An 18807-nucleotide genomic window follows, 5' to 3' on the forward strand; every position below is an offset into this window, starting at 1 on the left:
ATCTACACTACATGGTGATCATACTGATATCTCAAAATCTGGACTACCCACAATAATTAAAAAGTGACTGGGTAAGCTACACTCTACCCACTGTTTTGGAGGATATTTTCTTGGAACATTTGACTATTTGCGTAAATTGTCTCCGAGCTGCAACGTCCATCGAATTCATGCCTCAGATTTATACAGTTTAGGTTTGTAGGGATGGTTTCAGGGGACAGCATGGGGAGTTAGGGGTCAATCTAGGGTTTAGAGACAAGGATCAGGTAGAGTTAGATGTCAGGAGCAGAGTCAGGGACAAGAGCTGGTGGCAAAGCCCAGATCAGAGTGCTCCGCTGACAAAGACCTGTGATACTTTGTGGACAGATGTCAGGTCGGCAAGCCCCTGGACAAGGGCTAGTGGCCCCCGGACAAGGGCTAGTAGCCCCCCCCGTCAGGTTGGTGAGTCTCAGGATCGGAGATCTGAGTGAGTCCAGAGTTTGATGTGTGGAATTCAAATAATGTGATTGAGTCCTAGGGTTGATAGTGTAGACTGAAGCCCGACGATTGAAGACCGAATTCAGTGAGTCCAGACATCAAGGCCCAGTGGTCAAAAACCTTGAATCATTGTGTCTGGAAGTCAAAGGCCCAATGTTTGCACGTCCACTGGAGGTGTGGAAGTGGCTTGTTGTGGGGTTGGAAGCCTGTCTCTATGTGAGTGGGTGGGAGGGAGGAAAGGGGCCTGTTTTGCTGTTATTGTTTTGTTGCTATTGTCATGTTATTGTTGCTTTTGTTGTTCTGCTGAATGTAGTGGGCAGGCTACATTGACACCGGAATGTGTGGTGACACTTGTGGGCTGCCACCAGCACATCCTTAGGTTGTGTGAGTTGTTAACACAAACAATGCATTTCATTGTGTTTTGATCTATGTGTGATAACTAAGTTAACCTGAAATATTATTGAAAACATGTGCTCAGTGAAATGTATTCAACACTTCCCATTCAGTTTCCACTTCTTCAGAGCAAGCTTATCTGAAATTTCAGCTGTGATGTCTCCTGTTGTTTAAATTTATAAAAATGTTTTTACTGTGAATCTTGAGGAATGAAGTCAGTCTAACTCATGTACATTTACCGAAGTCATTCGACAACGTCTGTCCATGCTTGCAAGTTGTTAGCCGGTTTTGTGCGTTTCCTTATAGGTGGCTTCAGGATGATTGACAGTCGTTCGAGAGCAGCAATCAGCCCCTTTGTACCTGATCTTGAGGAAAGTTATTAAATAGGAAAGGGAGAAATGAACTGTGCGAGGAGGGATAAAGCATTAACAGGCTAGGAGGTTACTTAAATTGAAGTTTCATGCCATCTTCAGTCACGTCTGTTATTACACATTTGGAATACAAAAATAAATAGATTAAGGATTATGTGGTCTCATGCTGAGACATTGGCATTAGCTTCCTTAGCCTCTACTTAATTACTACTTAAAATCAGACGTGCCTCCTACGAGATTTCTTGAGGTGGTTAAAACCCGTTTGGGGTCAACTGGCACAATTTGCTGTGGACTAATCATTTGTAGAACTTGAGGACGCAGAAGTATTTCACATTTGAAGTATTTGTTACCAGAATTTTGATCTAAAATACCCTTGTGGTCTATTTCCTATTCTTAATATTCATTATTATTATGCAGTAATTGAATGATGCTCCAAATTGACTCATTAACCAACAGTAATCCCTGGCATTGGCTCTTGTAATGCAATTCTGATATCAAAAGGAATGCGGTACACGTTCTTAGAGGGCCTCTGATTAAACTGTCTACCAGTGAATATAATTACAAGGGAATTAACTGTTTCCCTTCGGTTCCTCAGTTGAATCGCCTCACATATAATTTTAATGATGCCAGTTTTTAATCACACATTCCTTTGTTAGATTCAGTGCAATGTTATCTTAGACCGTTAGCTTCACTTGCACTGCGAGAATACGGTAGGCCAATGGTCTGCCATTATTATCCCATGACTCCCGCAGATGACCTTGCAGCTTACCATTTAACAACTGGGAATTTGGATATTGGGTGTATTTTGCTCCTGGTTTTTTTCCAGTGGGCGATGGATGAGAAGGTCTGTGCTATGTTTTGTAACTTCAAAACATTAAACTTCTTCAAACGAAGACATGGGGGCCCACTATGCGGGGCTAACTTCATGTTAACCTTACGCGAGGTGCACACGAATCACATGGCAGCAGGATGACGTATGCAATTCATGCATTTATGCATATAATCCACATTGGACTATTTAAACAACCAGGAATGCTTAATCAGCCAATACATATACAACATTACCTAAATAGTCTGGCAAAGGAGAAGCCATCTGCGAGCAAGCAAAATAGGGAACTGGAATCCAGGGTAAATGGGGGTTAGGAGCTGGTGGATGTTGGAGCAGAAGGAATTTATTCCATTGATAACTAATAGTAAAATTCCTGAAACTATACCTATAATAAATAGCATGATGGTGGCATTCAGATTCCTTTCATTACAATAATAAATTAATCATAATTCACCTTTTATTACAGTACAGCTAGTAAGTAGGTTATTTTTTCTGCAAGTGGTAGTGATCATATTAACTACAGATTTTTACATTGCACAAATTCTAGTCAGTTTCCCATATAATGTTACCTTCAATAGGTGTAGCAAGAAGGCAGAAATAAGCTACATAAATCCTTACAACTTTTCTGCCATTTAACAGATCACTGCAAATCTGTCACCTAACTCCATGAATGCTCCTTTATACAATATTCTAATAACACTGGCTAACAAACATCTATCAGTTTCAACATTGCAATATAAAAAAGATGAAGTAAGATCAATTGGCATTTTTGGTATGAATTCCAATTTTCCAACAATTTTTCATAAAGAAGGTTTGTCTGTTTGATTCCAGAAGGACCTGGACTGAAAATGTATGTTATAGTCCAACATGTTAGACTTGCCAACTAAAGTATCTATCATATCAGTCACTCTCCAGGTCTTGCAAACCTTGATCAGATTGCTCCTGAAGTTCCTAACTTCCAGTTGGCATGTTCCTAGTTTGTAGAATCTCCCCTTATAATTTCACACATGAAGGTGACTGTCATTTTTAGAAATCTATGCAGCTCTCCCTCCAAAACCAGCAAATCTCTTCTATTGCATAGTGCCCGGTGTTGTTCACAGTGCTCTGGGTTAGTCCCGCAGCTTTACCGGTTGCCGATTCAAGATTCAAGATTCAAAAAACTTTATTGTCATTCTAACTGTACATCAGCTCTGCAGGGCAGAATGAGACAGTGTTTCCCAGGAGCAGTGCAGTCATAACATAACAAACGCAACACTAAATAATAAACATAACAATAAATAGTAAAACACAACAGCCACATGTCAGTTAAAATCAAGTTGTAAGTGTCCAGTGCAAGTTAAAAGTGTCCAAAGCAGAGTCAGGTAGAGCAGCTATTTAGCAGTCTGACTGCCTGTGGGAGGAAGCTGTTTAGTAGCCTTGTGGTTTTAGTTTTGATGCTCCTGTAACGTTTGCCTGATGGCAGAAGAACAAATAGTTCATGGAGAGGGTGTGAGGGGTCTTTAATGATGTACCATGTCTTCTGGAGGCATCGACTCTGAAAGAGGTCTTGGACAGAAGGTAGGGAGACCCCAGTAACCTTCTCTGCTCCCCTAACCACCCTCTGCAAAGCTTTTTTGTCGACAGCACTGCAGCTGGAGTACCAGGTTGTGATGCAAAAGGTCAGCACACTCTCAACTACGCCTCTGTAGATTGTAGTTAAGATGTTAGTGGGGAGTGATGCTTGTTTAAACTTCCTCAGAAAGTGCAATCTCTGCTGGGCCCGTTTCACAATCCCAGTGGTGTTCCTGGACCACTGGGACTGTGAAACGCGCTCAGCAGAGATTGCACTTTCTGAGGAAGCTTAAACAAGCATCACTCCCCACTTTCTTGCCATTGGTGTTGTTGTTGCCTTTCCTGCAGGGAATCTTCCCTATACTTCAGCCCTTTGTCAAAGTTCAAAGCAAAGTTTATTATCAGAGTACATACAACCCTGAAGTTCTTTTTCCTGTGGGCATACTCAACAAATCTATAGAAGAGTAACTGTAAACAGGATCAATGAAAGAACAAGAACAAAGAGGATAACAAGCTGTTGTAATGCAACTATAAATAAATAGCAATAAATAACGAAAGCATGAAATACTAAAATGAAGAGTCCTTAAAGTGAGATTACTGGCTGTGGGAATTATCCTCTTTTGTTCAAGAGCCTGTTGGTTGAGGGGTAGTAACTGATATTGAACCTGGCAGTGCAAGTCTTGAGGCTCTTGTACCTTCTACCTGATGGCAGCAGTGAGAAAAGAGCATGACCTGGGTGATGAGGATCTTTGACAGATGCTGCTTTCTCTCGTCAGCATTTCATGTAGGTGTGCCCAGTGGCTGGCAGGCTTTACCTGTGATGTACGGGACCGAATTCACTATCTTTTGTAGTTTCAATAGCTGTTGTTATGCCCCGTCCTGCCACTGCTGTTTCGTATGTTGAATTCCACGGCCCATACACCTCACTTCAACCCTGTCATCTTCCTCCCATCAAACTAGATCAGATTTTCAGACTTCTTATCACTAGATTTTGTCCAATTTCCTTTTGCTCTGCTTTTCCGTTGGGTTGCTCTTTACTTCTGTCTTGTATTTGAGTCCCACTCCTGACCCTCCAGACAGTTTCCCTTTCCTCACTGATCACTCCATCTCCTATCAACCTCCCCTAGTCTCCTGACTGAAGTTCCACTTCTCCCTTCTCCGCCATTTGTTGTAGAACAGTCATTGCATGCCCCCTGCAAAGTACCTGAAGTAGAGTTGAATCAAAAAGGAGCTGAAGAGCAAAAGGTATTAGAAGCAACTAAATACTGGGCTGGGTAGAGTGAAAATGGGAAGTTGAATTTTCAGTTGGAGAATGCCACAATAATTATACACTCAGATTTGCAGCTTAAGTACAAGTAGAAAATCAGCTATAAAATGAAATGGAGCCATGGGATTAATAGAGTGAAATAAAAAACCAGGACTATGCTCGTGTTGGCCAGGTGTAAAAAGAATAGTATTGATACCTCTTTGGGGAGCACGCATTAGTGGAATGTAATGATTAGTTAAGAATCATGTGTTATAACAGTCTGCTCTTTATTTGTGAAAAACTATATTTCCAATAATAGGACAGGATGACAAAAAATACCATATGAAATGTTTGTTAACTAGATAGAATACATACAAATTTTAAATGTATGAAAGCAGGAGGAATTTTAAATAAGAAGTGCTTGTGGATGAGAAATTAGTGGAAGAACAGAGGGGAGGGAGGGAACATCGAGGAAGAACAGAAGCAAAAGGAAATTGCTTGGGAAAGTAGCTGATAGGGACATGCGAGGCCATTGATCGGTGCCTTTCAGTGACTGCTGTTGGAATTCATATTGTTTGCCAACAACAGGGGTTCACAACCTTTCTTATGCTGCAGACCAATACCATTAAGCGAGGGGTTTGTGGATGCCAGTTTGGGAACCCCTGACCTACAATAATGCCTTGCATTCAGAAACCCAATGTAAATTAACAGCATTGTTGCTCAGAAGTAACCAGTGATTTCTGAATACTTTGAAAAGATCTGTATATGACACCAGCAAAGGCAGATTAAATTCAATGCCTAGGTCGTACAAATAGGGTAGGAAATGGGTTTTATGCTTATAGGATGAGTGGTTGACAAAAAGTGACTTGGAAAGTGATCTGAGATGATGACGGATTCATTAATTAAAATGCTAAACGAAGATAGCATGGCGATTAACAAAAAAAAATGTAATAATTTTGTCATTTGAAGTTGTGAATCCAAAACTGTACTTTAATTCATATATGCAGTAAGTATTGTTCAACTTTGGCCAGGCATTGTACATAGTACTTAGATTCAAATATTCAAGGTTCAAAGTATATTTATTATCAAAGTATGTATACAGTATGCAACCCTGAGATTCATCTTTCTCAAAGATAGCCATGAAACAAAGAAAATAATGGAACCCATTTGAAAACAGCAATATCCACCCCCCTCCATGTGCAAAAATCCAGATCACGCACTGGCATAAAAAATGAGCAAGAAAACACAATATAAAAGATAGAAACGAAAGTGTTCAGGTATATTCAGTTCAGCTCAGAAAATACAAAGACATCTTTATGTCTGATCATTGAAACTTGGATAATATAAGTTAGTTTCATCAAATTTGGGATCAGAAGAGGAAAACTTGTTTGCAAACTTCAAAGTTTGAACAATCTTTGCAATATTTTTATTAGTTTCAACATAGAAGAATACGGAGTACAAGAAGGAATATATAAAAGGTCAAAAAGATTTTAAAAACCTACCAATTACATTATATCTATTCATAATAACAATCTCATTACCCCGTATTCATGTAAGTTTATCAATAGTTATATTGAAATATAGTAATTTATTGCAGAAAAAGAATCTAACCCCTACCAAGACCGAAGCTGTTTATTAAGGAGAAAAAAGGTAAAATACCTTCTCATATAACAAAAAATAATAATAGCCAACATCTGAATTTAAACAATGAATTGAAGGTTTTGAAAATAATTCAGAAAAGGTCCCCACAATGTTTGAAAGTCTTGACGAGATTCAGAAATTGAACAACGAATCTTCTCTAAATCTAAGCATGGCATAGTGTCGCATAAGTATCGAGTATGAGTAGGAGGAAAAACATCTTTCCATTTAAACAAAGCGCCCTCCTAGCTATAAGAGAGCTAAAGGCCAAAATATGTAAATCAGATGTCTTCAGCTTAATATCTTGTCCTGCAACAATACCAGATAAGGCTGTCAGAGGATTAGGCTTAAAATTGACTTTGAAAAGTAAAGAAAAAGTGTGGAAAAACTTCCTTCCAATATTTTTCAAGACTCGGACAAGTCCAAAATATATGAATTAATTAAGATCTCAATTATGCATATTTCCTATAAGCTCAGATAAGAAGTTGCTAGACATAATTTTCAATTTGACACCTTTTCATAATGGTTCAATATCTAATATTTATGGCTTGTTATTGGAGACGAGGAATGTTCCTTTAGACAAAATTAAGAATCCCTGGGAACAAGATTTACAGACATCAATATCTGAGGAGACTTGGAATGAAATTTTTAAACTGGTTAATATTTCACCGTTATGTGCTCGTCATTCCCTCATACAATTTAAGGTGGTACATAGAGCTCATATGACTAAGGATAAGCTATCTTGTTTTTATTTGGATATATCTCCCTACTGTGACAGATGTAATAATGGAGAAGCTTCATTAAAGTTTGAACAATCTAGCAATGGATGAGAAACTTACTGCTATATTATTGTTTACAAGGTTAACAAACGTGAAGGGGCTATGATGGTGATGCTGAGGATATCCTGAGATGGAATTAAGCTAATTTTGTTTTACCTTGTCTCCTCATTTCTGTCCGTATTGGTAGATTTTCTTTGCTTACCGAAGCTTTTGGGATGAGGAACATGGAGGTTGACTGAACTTGGAGTTCTTCCTCTATTCCTAAACTGCAAGATTATAATGAGATAAAGAGTCCATCTTATCTTAGTAGGGAGTAATTCAGTGGTTCTATAACACCATTGTAAAAACTGTCCTTGAGCACTGTGGCATGTGCTTTCAAGCTTTTGTATCTTCTGCCTGATAGGAGAGGGGAGAAGAGACAGTGACTGGGATGGGCAGGATCTATGATTACGCTCAAGCAACATACATAAAAATTGCCCCTTGTGTGTTGGCCCGAAACGTTGACTGTACCTCTTCCTATAGATGCTGCCTAACCTGCTGCGTTCACCAGCAATCTTTATGTGTGTTGCTTGAAATTCCAGCATCTGCGGATTTCCTCGTCCTTGCGTTCTATGATTACGCTGACTGTTTTACTGAGGCAGTGAGTAGTATAGACAGAGTCCATAGAAGGGAGGCTGATTTCTGCGATGTGTTGAGCTGCGTCTACAACTCTATAGTTTCTTGTGATCATGAGCAGTTGCAATATGAATCCGCGATGCATTTGGAGAAGATGTTTTCTGTGGTGCATGGATAAATATTGGGAAGGGGTGACAGGGGCAGGCCAGATTTCTTTGGCCTCCTGATGAAGCAGAGGCTTTGATGAACTAACCTGGCCATGGCATTTACGTGGTTGAACAAGGGCAGGTTATTTGTGATGTCCACTCCCAGGAACTTGAAGTTCTTAACCTCAGCACTGTTAATGTAGATGAGAGCATATGCATCACCCCCCACCCCCTTCCTGAAGTCAATCACCAGCTCATTTGTTTTGCTGACATCAAGAGAAAGGCTGTTGTCCTAATTTCATGTGGCTGAGCTCTCTTATTTCCTTCCTGTGCTCTAACTGATCGTTATTTGAGATATGGACCACCATGATGGTATCATCTGCAAACCTGTGGGTGGAGTTAAAGCAGAATCTGTCCATGCAGTCATGAGTGTATAGGGAATAGAACAGGGGGATGGCGGAGGTGTGGCTCTCAGCCAAATTGACTCTGGAATCATATCCTAATAATTCACATTTTGTTTCAACATAATTGTTTTTCTGTAACAGTTCGCTTGTAATCTTGTTTACTTCAGTACTCTAATTATCTCCTTTGTGACTTGCTCAGTTATTGCAAAAATCATATTTGCTTTTTGAATTAACATCTTGTTCAAATTTTTCATTTATGTGCTTACCTTCTGGAGCACAAAAGCAACAAAATGTACCTCTGCCAGCTTTGTCAAGGTATAGTCGATGAATATGGAAACATGAACAGGAGATGTGAGTGTAGCAGCTACGAGTTAAGAATTAGAGGGATGGACACAACCTTAAACGTAGTGTGCAGTGGTTTTGAAGTCAAATTTCAAAAGTTCCAAGGTTCATTTATTATCGAAGTATGTATTCAGTATGCAACTCTGAGATTTGTCTTCTCCAGATAGCTATGAAACAAAGAAAAAACATGGAAGTCGTTCAGAGATGAAACCTAACCCCTGAACAAAAAATGTAACAAGAAAATCAACCCCCAAACCCCCTCCGTTGCATAGCAAAACGCGAAAGAACAGAATATAAAAATCACAAGACTGAAAAAGTCCACAGCTCATAAACACAATAGTCCATCCATAAATGCAGATCCTCGGTAACATCCTCTGACATCATCGAACGCAGAGGCCTACGTGCTGGTCACAGCAAGCCGCCAGACAGACTTCTTCTCTGGTAGCAGAGCGATCTCATCAGTGATCAAAAGGCAGCCAGATGGCACTGAACCCTCGCTCGCCTTCCACATTCACCTTGTTGTTTCAGTCTTCCTCAATGTTTCATTCTCTAATTAACGGACACTTAATCAGCAAAATGGAGTTGAACACCGTCTCCTCTTCTTTTACAGAGAAATTTTTTTTTGAGTGGAAAGAGGATGTTCAGATCATGTGTCAAAACTGATTTGATACACTTAGGAATAGCACCCTTGGGGATAAGGATCAAGTTATTTGGGGCTGAATTTTTAAGAGAGCTGAAGTTTACGATGTGGTTCCTGTGGAAAAGTAGCTTGAAAAATTACTGGAATCTTGCATATTGTAAATTGATTTTATGCTTAAATGGAATGAAACTTGAAATGCAGTTGCACTGTTAGTGTATGTGTTGAGACCATAATGAGGATAACATTTGGTGTCTTATGTCAGAATGAGAGTATGTAATCAGGATCAGGATTGTTTGTGGGGATATATCACACCATCCGAGAAAGGCAAGAGGATTGGGAATGGAACAAACGTGGCTGCATTGGTTATTCTCCATCATTTTGAATACTTTTATTACCTATTGTTAGTGATTGTACATTTAGAAGAACCATCATGGTAACAGAATCTTAGTTTTTCTTCCCTGTTGTAATGTAATGGCGTAGAAATAGATTTGTTGCTCCAATTCAGAATCAACAATCTCATTGCTCATTACTTCCTTCTTCTTTGCTTGTGGATGGTGAGGGTTATGCCTTAAATTATTTGTGGTGTTTACCACTTACTCCATGGAATCTTATTTATTTGTTTATTTATTGAGATACAGCTTGGAAACTTGGCCTGACATCAAAAACTTTCCACGACACATCTATAGATGTTTGCACTGATTGGCTGCATTACCCCTGGTATGGAAACACCAATGCCTTTGAACGGAAAATCCTACAGAAGGTGGCAGAGTCAGCTCAGTACATCATGGGTACAGCCCTCTTTAGCCACCTCGTTCAGAACCCTGTCCATCTGGTCCAGGTTACTTATCCACCTTCAGACCTTTCAGTTTCTCAAGAACCTTCTCTCTAGTTATGGTAACTTCACACACTTCATGCCCCCTGACACCTGGAACTTCCACCATACTGCTAGTCTCTTCCACAGTGAAGACTGATGCTGAATACTTACTCAGTTCATCTGCCATTTCATTGTCCCCCATTACTACCTCGTTTTCCAGTGGTACTGTATCCTCTCTCGCCTCTCTTTTACACTTCATGTATCTGAAGAAACTTTTGGTATCCTCTTTAACATCATTGGCTAACTTACTTTCATATTCCATCTTTATCTTTTTAATGACTGTATTAGTTGCCTTCTGTTGGCTTTTAAAAGTTTCTTAATCCTCTAACTTCCCACTTAATTTTGCTCTATTATATGCCCTCTCATTGGCTTTTATGTTGGCTTTGACTTCTGATGTTAGCTATGGCTGTGTCATCTTTTCTTTGGAATACTTCTTCCTTTTGGGGCTGTATATATATCCTGTGCCTTCCCAGTTGCTTCCAGAAATTCCAGTCATTGCTGCTCTGCTGTCATCCCTGCCAGTGTTTTTTTTTCCAATCAGATCTGGCCAACTCCTCTCTCAAACCTTTGGAACTCTGTAAGATTATGATTGATCTGAGTGTTGGCTTAATTCCATATTTTCACCTGTTCTGTCAGTTCCGGGTGGGTTGCCAAAATAGTAGAGAAACTGCTCCCAGTTCTGAGCACTGACCTGGATTCACCACACTGGTCTGGGTACAACCCTGCAACCCACAATGTCTGCCCTGCTTGTTCCTCCACCAGCCCTGAGAGAGGACCTCTCCATACTGAGCTGCAGGAATGCCAGGGGTTCATGGCAAATTCCTGGCATGGCAGTGTGTGGCTGGAGTGCAATCTTTTTCAAAGTACAAAGGACATGTACCTGTGAATGTTCAGACTAAAGAATTAGGAACGAGGTAATAAATCAGCACTCGACAGAGAAGAGCTAATTTAGCTAACAGTGCTCTGTATGTTTGTTAATTATTCTGTGATAATTGGCATTTAAATTATTCCTTTGCTATTTATTTTAAAATAATTCATTTCACTGTGAGCTTTGAGCACACAGCAGATGAACAGTGTATATATTACGCAAACACGAGGAAATCTGCAGATGCTGGAAATCCAAGCAACACACATAAAAGTTGCTGGTGAACGCAGCAGGCCAGGCAGTAGCTACAGGAAGAGGTACAGTCGACGTATAGTAAGACATATGGAGTGTATATGTTATGCTGGTTGAGGTCAATATTCAGCAGGATTGAATAAAGTTTTTAAATATCTTCATGAGATAGGCAGTCAAAAAGTTGGAAGTTGATGAGGAAGAATTCAAGCAAGCTGTAGACTGTTGAATCAAGAAGCATACAAGTCTTTTTGTATATTGATTATTGTTTCTTTTCTTTGTTTCAGGATAATGATGTGGTCTACTACAATGCAAAGGATGATCTGATGAGTGTAAGTATGATCGGTCAGTTATAAACCATCAGTGGTCTCACTCTTCCCATTTAGGGTCTCTGATTTGATCGGTACCAGCATTTCCAGAGGAAATAACTAGTTATTGACTTGATTGAAGTTTTTTGTGGAATATACTGCTACTCCTGGACGTGGTGCCAAGGGAGCTTAAATTCCTGAGAGGACCTGAGTAGTGAATGCTTATCTTTCACAGAACAAAAACAATTTTTAAAAAAACAAGTACTTAATCAATTCCAGCATTTGCCCACTGGTGGGGAGATTGCCTTTTTATTTATTACCAGACGTGCTGTTTTGGAGTGATGTAGATAGCTTGCATAGGAGGTTGAGGAATTGTGGGTGCAGTTGCTCGACATTGTTATTGCATCAGTTCTAACTGTTTATGCCCATATGCGGATCCCTACATCCCTGCTCGTTATGATGCCCCGAGGCTAAAGAGAAGAGCACATGTACTCGCTCCAATTAAGTGGATACAAAGCAGACATAAAAATAAATTGAGAGTTTTGGATCCTGCTGAGATTTGTCAGGATCCCAGTGCGTCACCACTGCCTCTTGGAATGTTGCTGTCAGAAACGTAACATTCCTCTGACAAGTTGCATTTAAAACTTATTTTCATTTTACACTCTTCCATGTTCTTCAGCATGATCTGGGCAATAGGTGTAAAATTGAAACAGTAAGTCGTATATAAAAGGAAATATTTATATGAATTTGCTTTCCTAAGACCCAATTATTCAGAAGCATTACACTCTCCTTTTCTTATTTTTAAGCTCTGATCTATGTTTAAAATGATGGGCAGGATATTTATATAAGTAATGGATACTGACAAAATTGGTATAATTTAGGAGTTTCTGGATAATGGCTCTTTGGGGATTCCACCCCGACCAAGTATGGTTGATGTATTCGTAACGTTAATTGAGTTCTGCAATAAGTCTCCTTGTTCCTTAGCAAATGATAATGATATGATAGCCACTTTGATAACTGCATGCATAAGTGATTTTCTTCAGTAACAGTGTTCATTATTACAGGTGTTAAAGCAAGACCAAGGATTCAAGAGGTTCCAGGTTATGTGGATTTATTAGATCGTAGATCTGATGAATTTAGATTACAACTAGATATAGAACTGTTGAAAGATGAAACAGCCTGAAGTTTTTGTTTAATTTAATTCTGAAGTGTTTCCCAAAATATTTTAATAATTTTGAAAGAGCTGCATTCCTTTTTGCCATTCCAAAATCACTTTTCAATTAGTTTTCCCTCTCCAATCTTGGAGGTACCATCTCTTGCTTAGATTTTGTTTCCATGGATTCTGTCACATCATTCTTGTGGTTATCCAGCTATTTGACCTTGAGAGGCGTCACGTCAGTCCCAGTCTGGTTGGCTACAGCAAATGGACCTGTTGGCTAGCCCAGAGACTATACCTACACCAAGGAATCAGGCTTGGCAGCTGTAGGAATGCTGGGAATTCAGGGGGCATTTTAATCATAATTTGTACATTTAATTGACAAAATTAAATTAATTCTGGAATGCAGCTCATTTGTGAAGGGACACAACAAATTCCAAAATATCTTTGTTTTGAATCACTTAAGAACGTGCTAACATTAAACATCAGCATGTGTGACAAACACAGTAATAAAAGAAAATTGGAGGGCTTTTCCTCCACTTTTCACTGTTTTGGGAAGCAACTTAGAATTAACTGAAGAAGAAAAACTGTCAGGTTTTGCAGCTTTAGGAAAAACAACTGCATAGATTTAGTTGTTTTTGTGATCACTTGGCTGCATTTTCAAATTGTATATTTTTTAATATCCATTTCAATGATTAACTATAAAAAATTTATTTTACCGACATGTTTGTACTTTTATCATTTCTGAAAATACTCACTTGTAAATACCAACTTTTTCGACAGCAATGTCTCATGATTTTGGTTCAATAAAATACCCATTCCTGCCATAAAATATGTGGCCGTTTTGGAGGATTACCATGGCAATTGGTTTCAGCGATGACAGATGGTTCTCCATTGTCTTATAAGATGCTAAGGGCAGAAAACAACAGCACTCTTTTGCCCAAATCCAAAATTGTTGAAGGAGGTTTTAAAAAGGGAGCAGCATGAAAGTGTAGTGGTTAGCGTAATGCTATTATGGACTGGGTTCAATTCCTGCCACTGCCTGTTATGATTTCATACGTTCTCCCCATTAACATGTGTGTTTCCTTCAGTTGCTCCAGTTTCTTCCTGTGAGGAACTGGTTAACCACAGCTTAAAACTGATTCCCAGACACTATCTCTAACATCTAACTCCTATGAAGAGGTCATATTGCAAAAGTTATCTTTTGTTACTTAAGCATACAGATTTTAGAAAGCCATTGTGATAAGAGTCACATTATGATGTCACATCTTGCCAAAAAAACCTGCAGTCAATTTGCTATAGGGTCTTCGGAACTGCAGTGCAGAAGGCCTTTTTCTGGAAGATGTTTTTCAAACCGTAAGCCAAGCTTGAAGTCATTATATGACTGTTGCTTTTGGCTTACAAGCTGTCCGTGAAAGGGATCTTAGAAAAAGAATCCTTAAAAAAAGATTCCTATTTGGTTCCTGTTGGTTTTATCTATTGATGCTCACTGATTTTCCTGCAATCATTGTTTGTAGTCTATTACGTAGATATAATTTAATTTAAATAGAATATTTAAAGCAATCTGTAGAAGTGCAAAAAATGATAGCAGGTGTCTGTCATATACTACACCGGGTCTATACCCAAGTAAGTACTCCATTTAAACCTTATTCCACCACCTTTACTGATATAACCTTCAATTCCCTTCTTCAGTACAGTTCAAGCCAACAAATTTCACCATATGCTTTCACAATTAGGCGCAGACTCCTGATAAATACATTTCCTCTATCCAACATTGATAACCTCTTCTCCATTGGAAACATAAGGGGTCAGTTTTGCTTTGGGCCGCATAAGAGTGATTCTCTAAAGAACGCCAGGTAAAATGCCTTGTGCAGCCCTCTGTGGGATTCTGCTCAGAATCAGCTCATGGTCATGTCTGCATTTTAATCCACAGTCTCCCACCATGATAAGGCCTGAGGGAATTGGTGGTCCAAGTAATGAGGGAAATTTGACTTTGAGCTAAAGGTGGAAAATGGCATTGGGCGACACTCTTCTCCAGTGATTAATGAAGAATTGTACCTGTACATTGTATAATGGGTGATGGTTTGCAGGGACAATAATCCCTGTGATTGCTGCTGGCTCTAATACTTAGCCCATCTCACTGAAGCAGCCAATTCAACAGAAGAGATCAGGACTATTCATATGGATTTACTGGGCTCTTCAGTGATTGCCTACCTGGTAGCCTTTTTAACATGAGCTGGAACAGCACCTTATCCCCAGGATAAGCCCTAGTTCTGTGTTTATGGCCCTGAATTCAGAAACCCATATCAATGCAAGAACACGGCATGATAATGTCAATGTTATGTACCCAAAAGCCCCTGTCTAAGCAAAACCGTAGTGTGAATGGCCCGGAAATAATTGACCTTGGTGCCCTATGCATGCATTGGAGTGTCAATAGATTTTTGCAGTGGTCTCCAGCTGGAGCTATCATCAATACATAAAAATGACAGTCTGTATGTGAGTTTCTAGTTTTCCATAATTTCAAACATCTATCACTTCATCATCCAATTTCCCCTTTCAAGTGTTTCAATCTTTCCTAATAGCTATAATCTTCGTGCAGTAAGCTTTCTTTAGCTGCTCTCCAACACCTCTACTATGATATAGGGACCAGAACAGTACATAGTACTCAAAGAATGGTCCAGCTAAGATTCAAGTATACATTTCAGTACAACTTCTGTACTTTTCAACAATATCCCCTGAAATAAGCCCTGCTGTTTGGCTTCAATTTTAATAACCTTATTAACTGAATTGATTCTTAGTGATTTGTGTATTTGTGCTTCCATGTCCCTTTATTAATCTATCTTATTCCAAATAAAATGTGACCCCCTTATTTTCCATTATAAAGTGCAATACATCACGTTTTCCTATGCTGCAATTTACATCAATTTTATGTCCATTTCACAATGTTTCCTCCTCAGTTTTGTCTAGCATCCCATTTTGATGTATAAGCTATTAAATTGTGTTATTCATTTTAAATGTGATGATTAAATTTATCAAGGTTCAAAGTAAATTTATTGTCATACGATATATACGTCACCATCTACAAGCCCAAGTTTTGTTTTTTGCGGGCATTCACAATAGATACAAAGAAACACCATAGAATCAATGAAAACCTGCACAAAACAAGATGGACAAACAACTCGTGCGAAAGACAACACACTGTGCAAATAAAACGTTAATAATAATAAATAGATAACCAGTAAATATTGAAAACATGAGATGAAGAGTTTTGGAAAGTGAGTCGATAGGTTGTAGGAACAGTTCATTGTTGGTGTTAATGAAGTTGGGTGAAGTTATCCACTCTGGTTCAAGATCCTGATGGTTGAAGGGTAATAACTGTTCCTGAACCTAATGGTGTGGGTCCTGAGGCTCCTGTACCTCCTTCCTGATAGTTGCAACAAGAAGAGAGCATGGTCTGGGTAGTGGTTCCTTGATGATGGATGCTGTTTTCCTGTGACAGCACTCCTTATGGATGTGCTCAGTGGTGGGGAGTGCTCTACCCGTGTTGGTCTGTGCTGTATTCAGTACCTTTTGAAGGATTTTCTTTTCAAGGGCATTGTTGTTCCCATACCAGCTGTGATACAACTAGTCAGTATACTCTCCACCGCACATCATAGAAGTTTGTCAAAGTCTTAGATGACATTTTGAATCTTTGCAAGCTTTGCAAAAGAAAGTAGATGTGCTGTTGTGCTTTCTTTGTAATGGCAGTTGCGTGCTCTGAAATGAGCAGAGAATTTAAAGTTGCTGACCCTCTCCACCTCTGATTCCCCCAATGAGGACTGGCTCATGGACCTCCGGTTTCCTTCTCTGTAGTCAATAATCAGCTTCTTGGACTTGCTGACATTGAATGAGAGGTTGTTGTTGTGGCACCGCTCAGCCTGATTTTCAGTCTCTCTCCTATATGCTGATTCCATAAGACCATAAGACAGAAGCAGAATTAGGCCATCTGGCCTATCGAGTCTGCTCCGCCATTCAATCATGATCCTTTTTATCTGCCTGCTCCTCAACCCCGGTTCCCGGCTTTCTCCCCGTAATCCTTGATGCCATGTCCAATCAAGAACCTATCAATCTCTGCCTTAATTACACCCAACAACCTGGCCCCCGCCGCTGCATGTGGCAACAAATTCCACAAATTCACCACCTCCACATCTCTGTTTTGAAAGGGTGGTCCTCTATCCTGAGACTGTGTCCTCTTGTCCTAGACTCTCCCATCATGGGAAGTATCCTTTCCAGATCTACTCTGTCTAGGCCTTTCAACAATCGAAAGGTTTCAATGAGATCCCCCCTCATCCTTCTGAATGCCAGCAAGTACAGACCCAGAGCCATCAAATGTTCCTCATATGATAACCCTTTCATTCCTGGAATCATCCTTGTGAACCTCTTCTGGATTCTCTCCAATGCCAGCACATCTTTTCTAAGATGAGGGGCCCAAAACTGTTCACAAATTCAAGGTGAGGCCTCACCAGTGCTTCATAAAGCCTCAGCATCACATCCTTGCTCTTGTATTCTAGACCTCTTGAAATGAATGCTAACATGACATTTGCCTTCCTCACCACCGACTCAACCCGCAAATTAACCTTTAGGATGTTCTGCACAAAGACCCCCAAGTCCCTTTGCATCTCAGATTTTTGGATTTTCTCCCCATTTAGAAAATAGTCTGCACATTTATTTCTACTACCAAAGTGCATGACCATGCATTTTCCAACATTGCTTTTCATTTGTCACTTTCTTGCCCATTATCCTAATCTAAGTCCTTCTGCATCCTATCTGTTTCCTCAACACTACCTGCCCCTCCACAAATCTTCATATCATCTGCAAACTTGGCAACAAAGCCATCTATTCCATCATCAAAATCATTTATATACAGCATAAAAAGAAGTAGTCCCAATACTGACCCCTGCAGAACACCACTAGTCATTGGCAGCCAACCATAAAAAGATCCTTTTATTACCACTCGCTGCCTCCTACCAATTAGCTAATACTCTAACCATGTTAGTAACTTTCCTGTAATACCATGGTCTCTTAACTTGGTAAGCAGCCTCATGTATGGCACCTTGTCAAAGGCCTTTTGAAAGGCCAAATATACAACATCCACTACATCCCCTTTATCTATCCTACTTGTAATCTCCTCAAAGAATTCCAACAGGTTCATCAGACAGGATTTTCCCTGAAGGAAACCATGCTGACTTTGTACTAGCCTGTTCTGTGTCACCAAGTATTCCATCACCTCATCTTTAACAATTGACTCTAACATCTTCCCAAACACTGAGGTCAGGCTAACTGGTCTATAATTTCCTTTCTGCTGCCTTCCTTCTTTTTTAAAGAGTGGAGTAATATTTGCAAATTTCCAGTCCCCTACCACCATGCCAGAGTCCAATGATTTTCGAAAGATCATTTCTAATGGCCACTACAATCTCTAACGCTACCTCTTTCAGAATCCCAGGGTCCAGTTCCTCTGGTCCGGTTGACTTATGTACCTTTAGGTCTTTCAGCTTTTTGAGCACCTTCTCTCTTGTAACAGTAACTGCATCCACTTCTCTTCCTTCACACACTACACCATCAGGCATACTGCTAGTGTCTTCCACAGTGAAAACTGATGCAAAATACTCATTTAGTTCATCAGCCATCTCCTTGTCCCCCGTTATTATTTCTCCTGCCTCATTTTCTAGAGGTTCTATATCCACTCTCATTTCACTTTTATTTTTAACATACTTGAAAAACTTTTACTATTCACTTTGATATTATTTGCTAGCTTGCTTTCATATTTCATCTTTTCCCTTCTAATAATTTTTTTAGTTGCTCTCTGTAGGTTTTTAAAAACTTCCCAATCCTCTATCTTCCCACTATTTTTTGCTTTGTTGTATGCACTTTCTTTTGTTTTTATAATA

General features: G+C 39.5%; 1 protein-coding gene across 3 annotated transcripts in view; it reads left to right on the plus strand.

Moving 5' to 3' along the window:
• Positions 1-18807, plus strand: part of LOC134359480 (voltage-dependent calcium channel subunit alpha-2/delta-1) — a 761998-nt gene that overhangs the window by 318621 nt on the left and 424570 nt on the right. For all 3 annotated transcript variants that reach the window (XM_063072791.1, XM_063072789.1, XM_063072790.1), the window contains exon 5: positions 11704-11748. In XM_063072791.1, coding sequence (XP_062928861.1) covers positions 11704-11748 — 45 coding nt within the window. The remainder of the gene's footprint in view (positions 1-11703; positions 11749-18807) is intronic.

The sequence above is a fragment of the Mobula hypostoma genome, chromosome 20 (genome assembly GCF_963921235.1).
Source record: "Mobula hypostoma chromosome 20, sMobHyp1.1, whole genome shotgun sequence".
Taxonomy (NCBI): Eukaryota; Metazoa; Chordata; class Chondrichthyes; order Myliobatiformes; family Myliobatidae; genus Mobula; species Mobula hypostoma.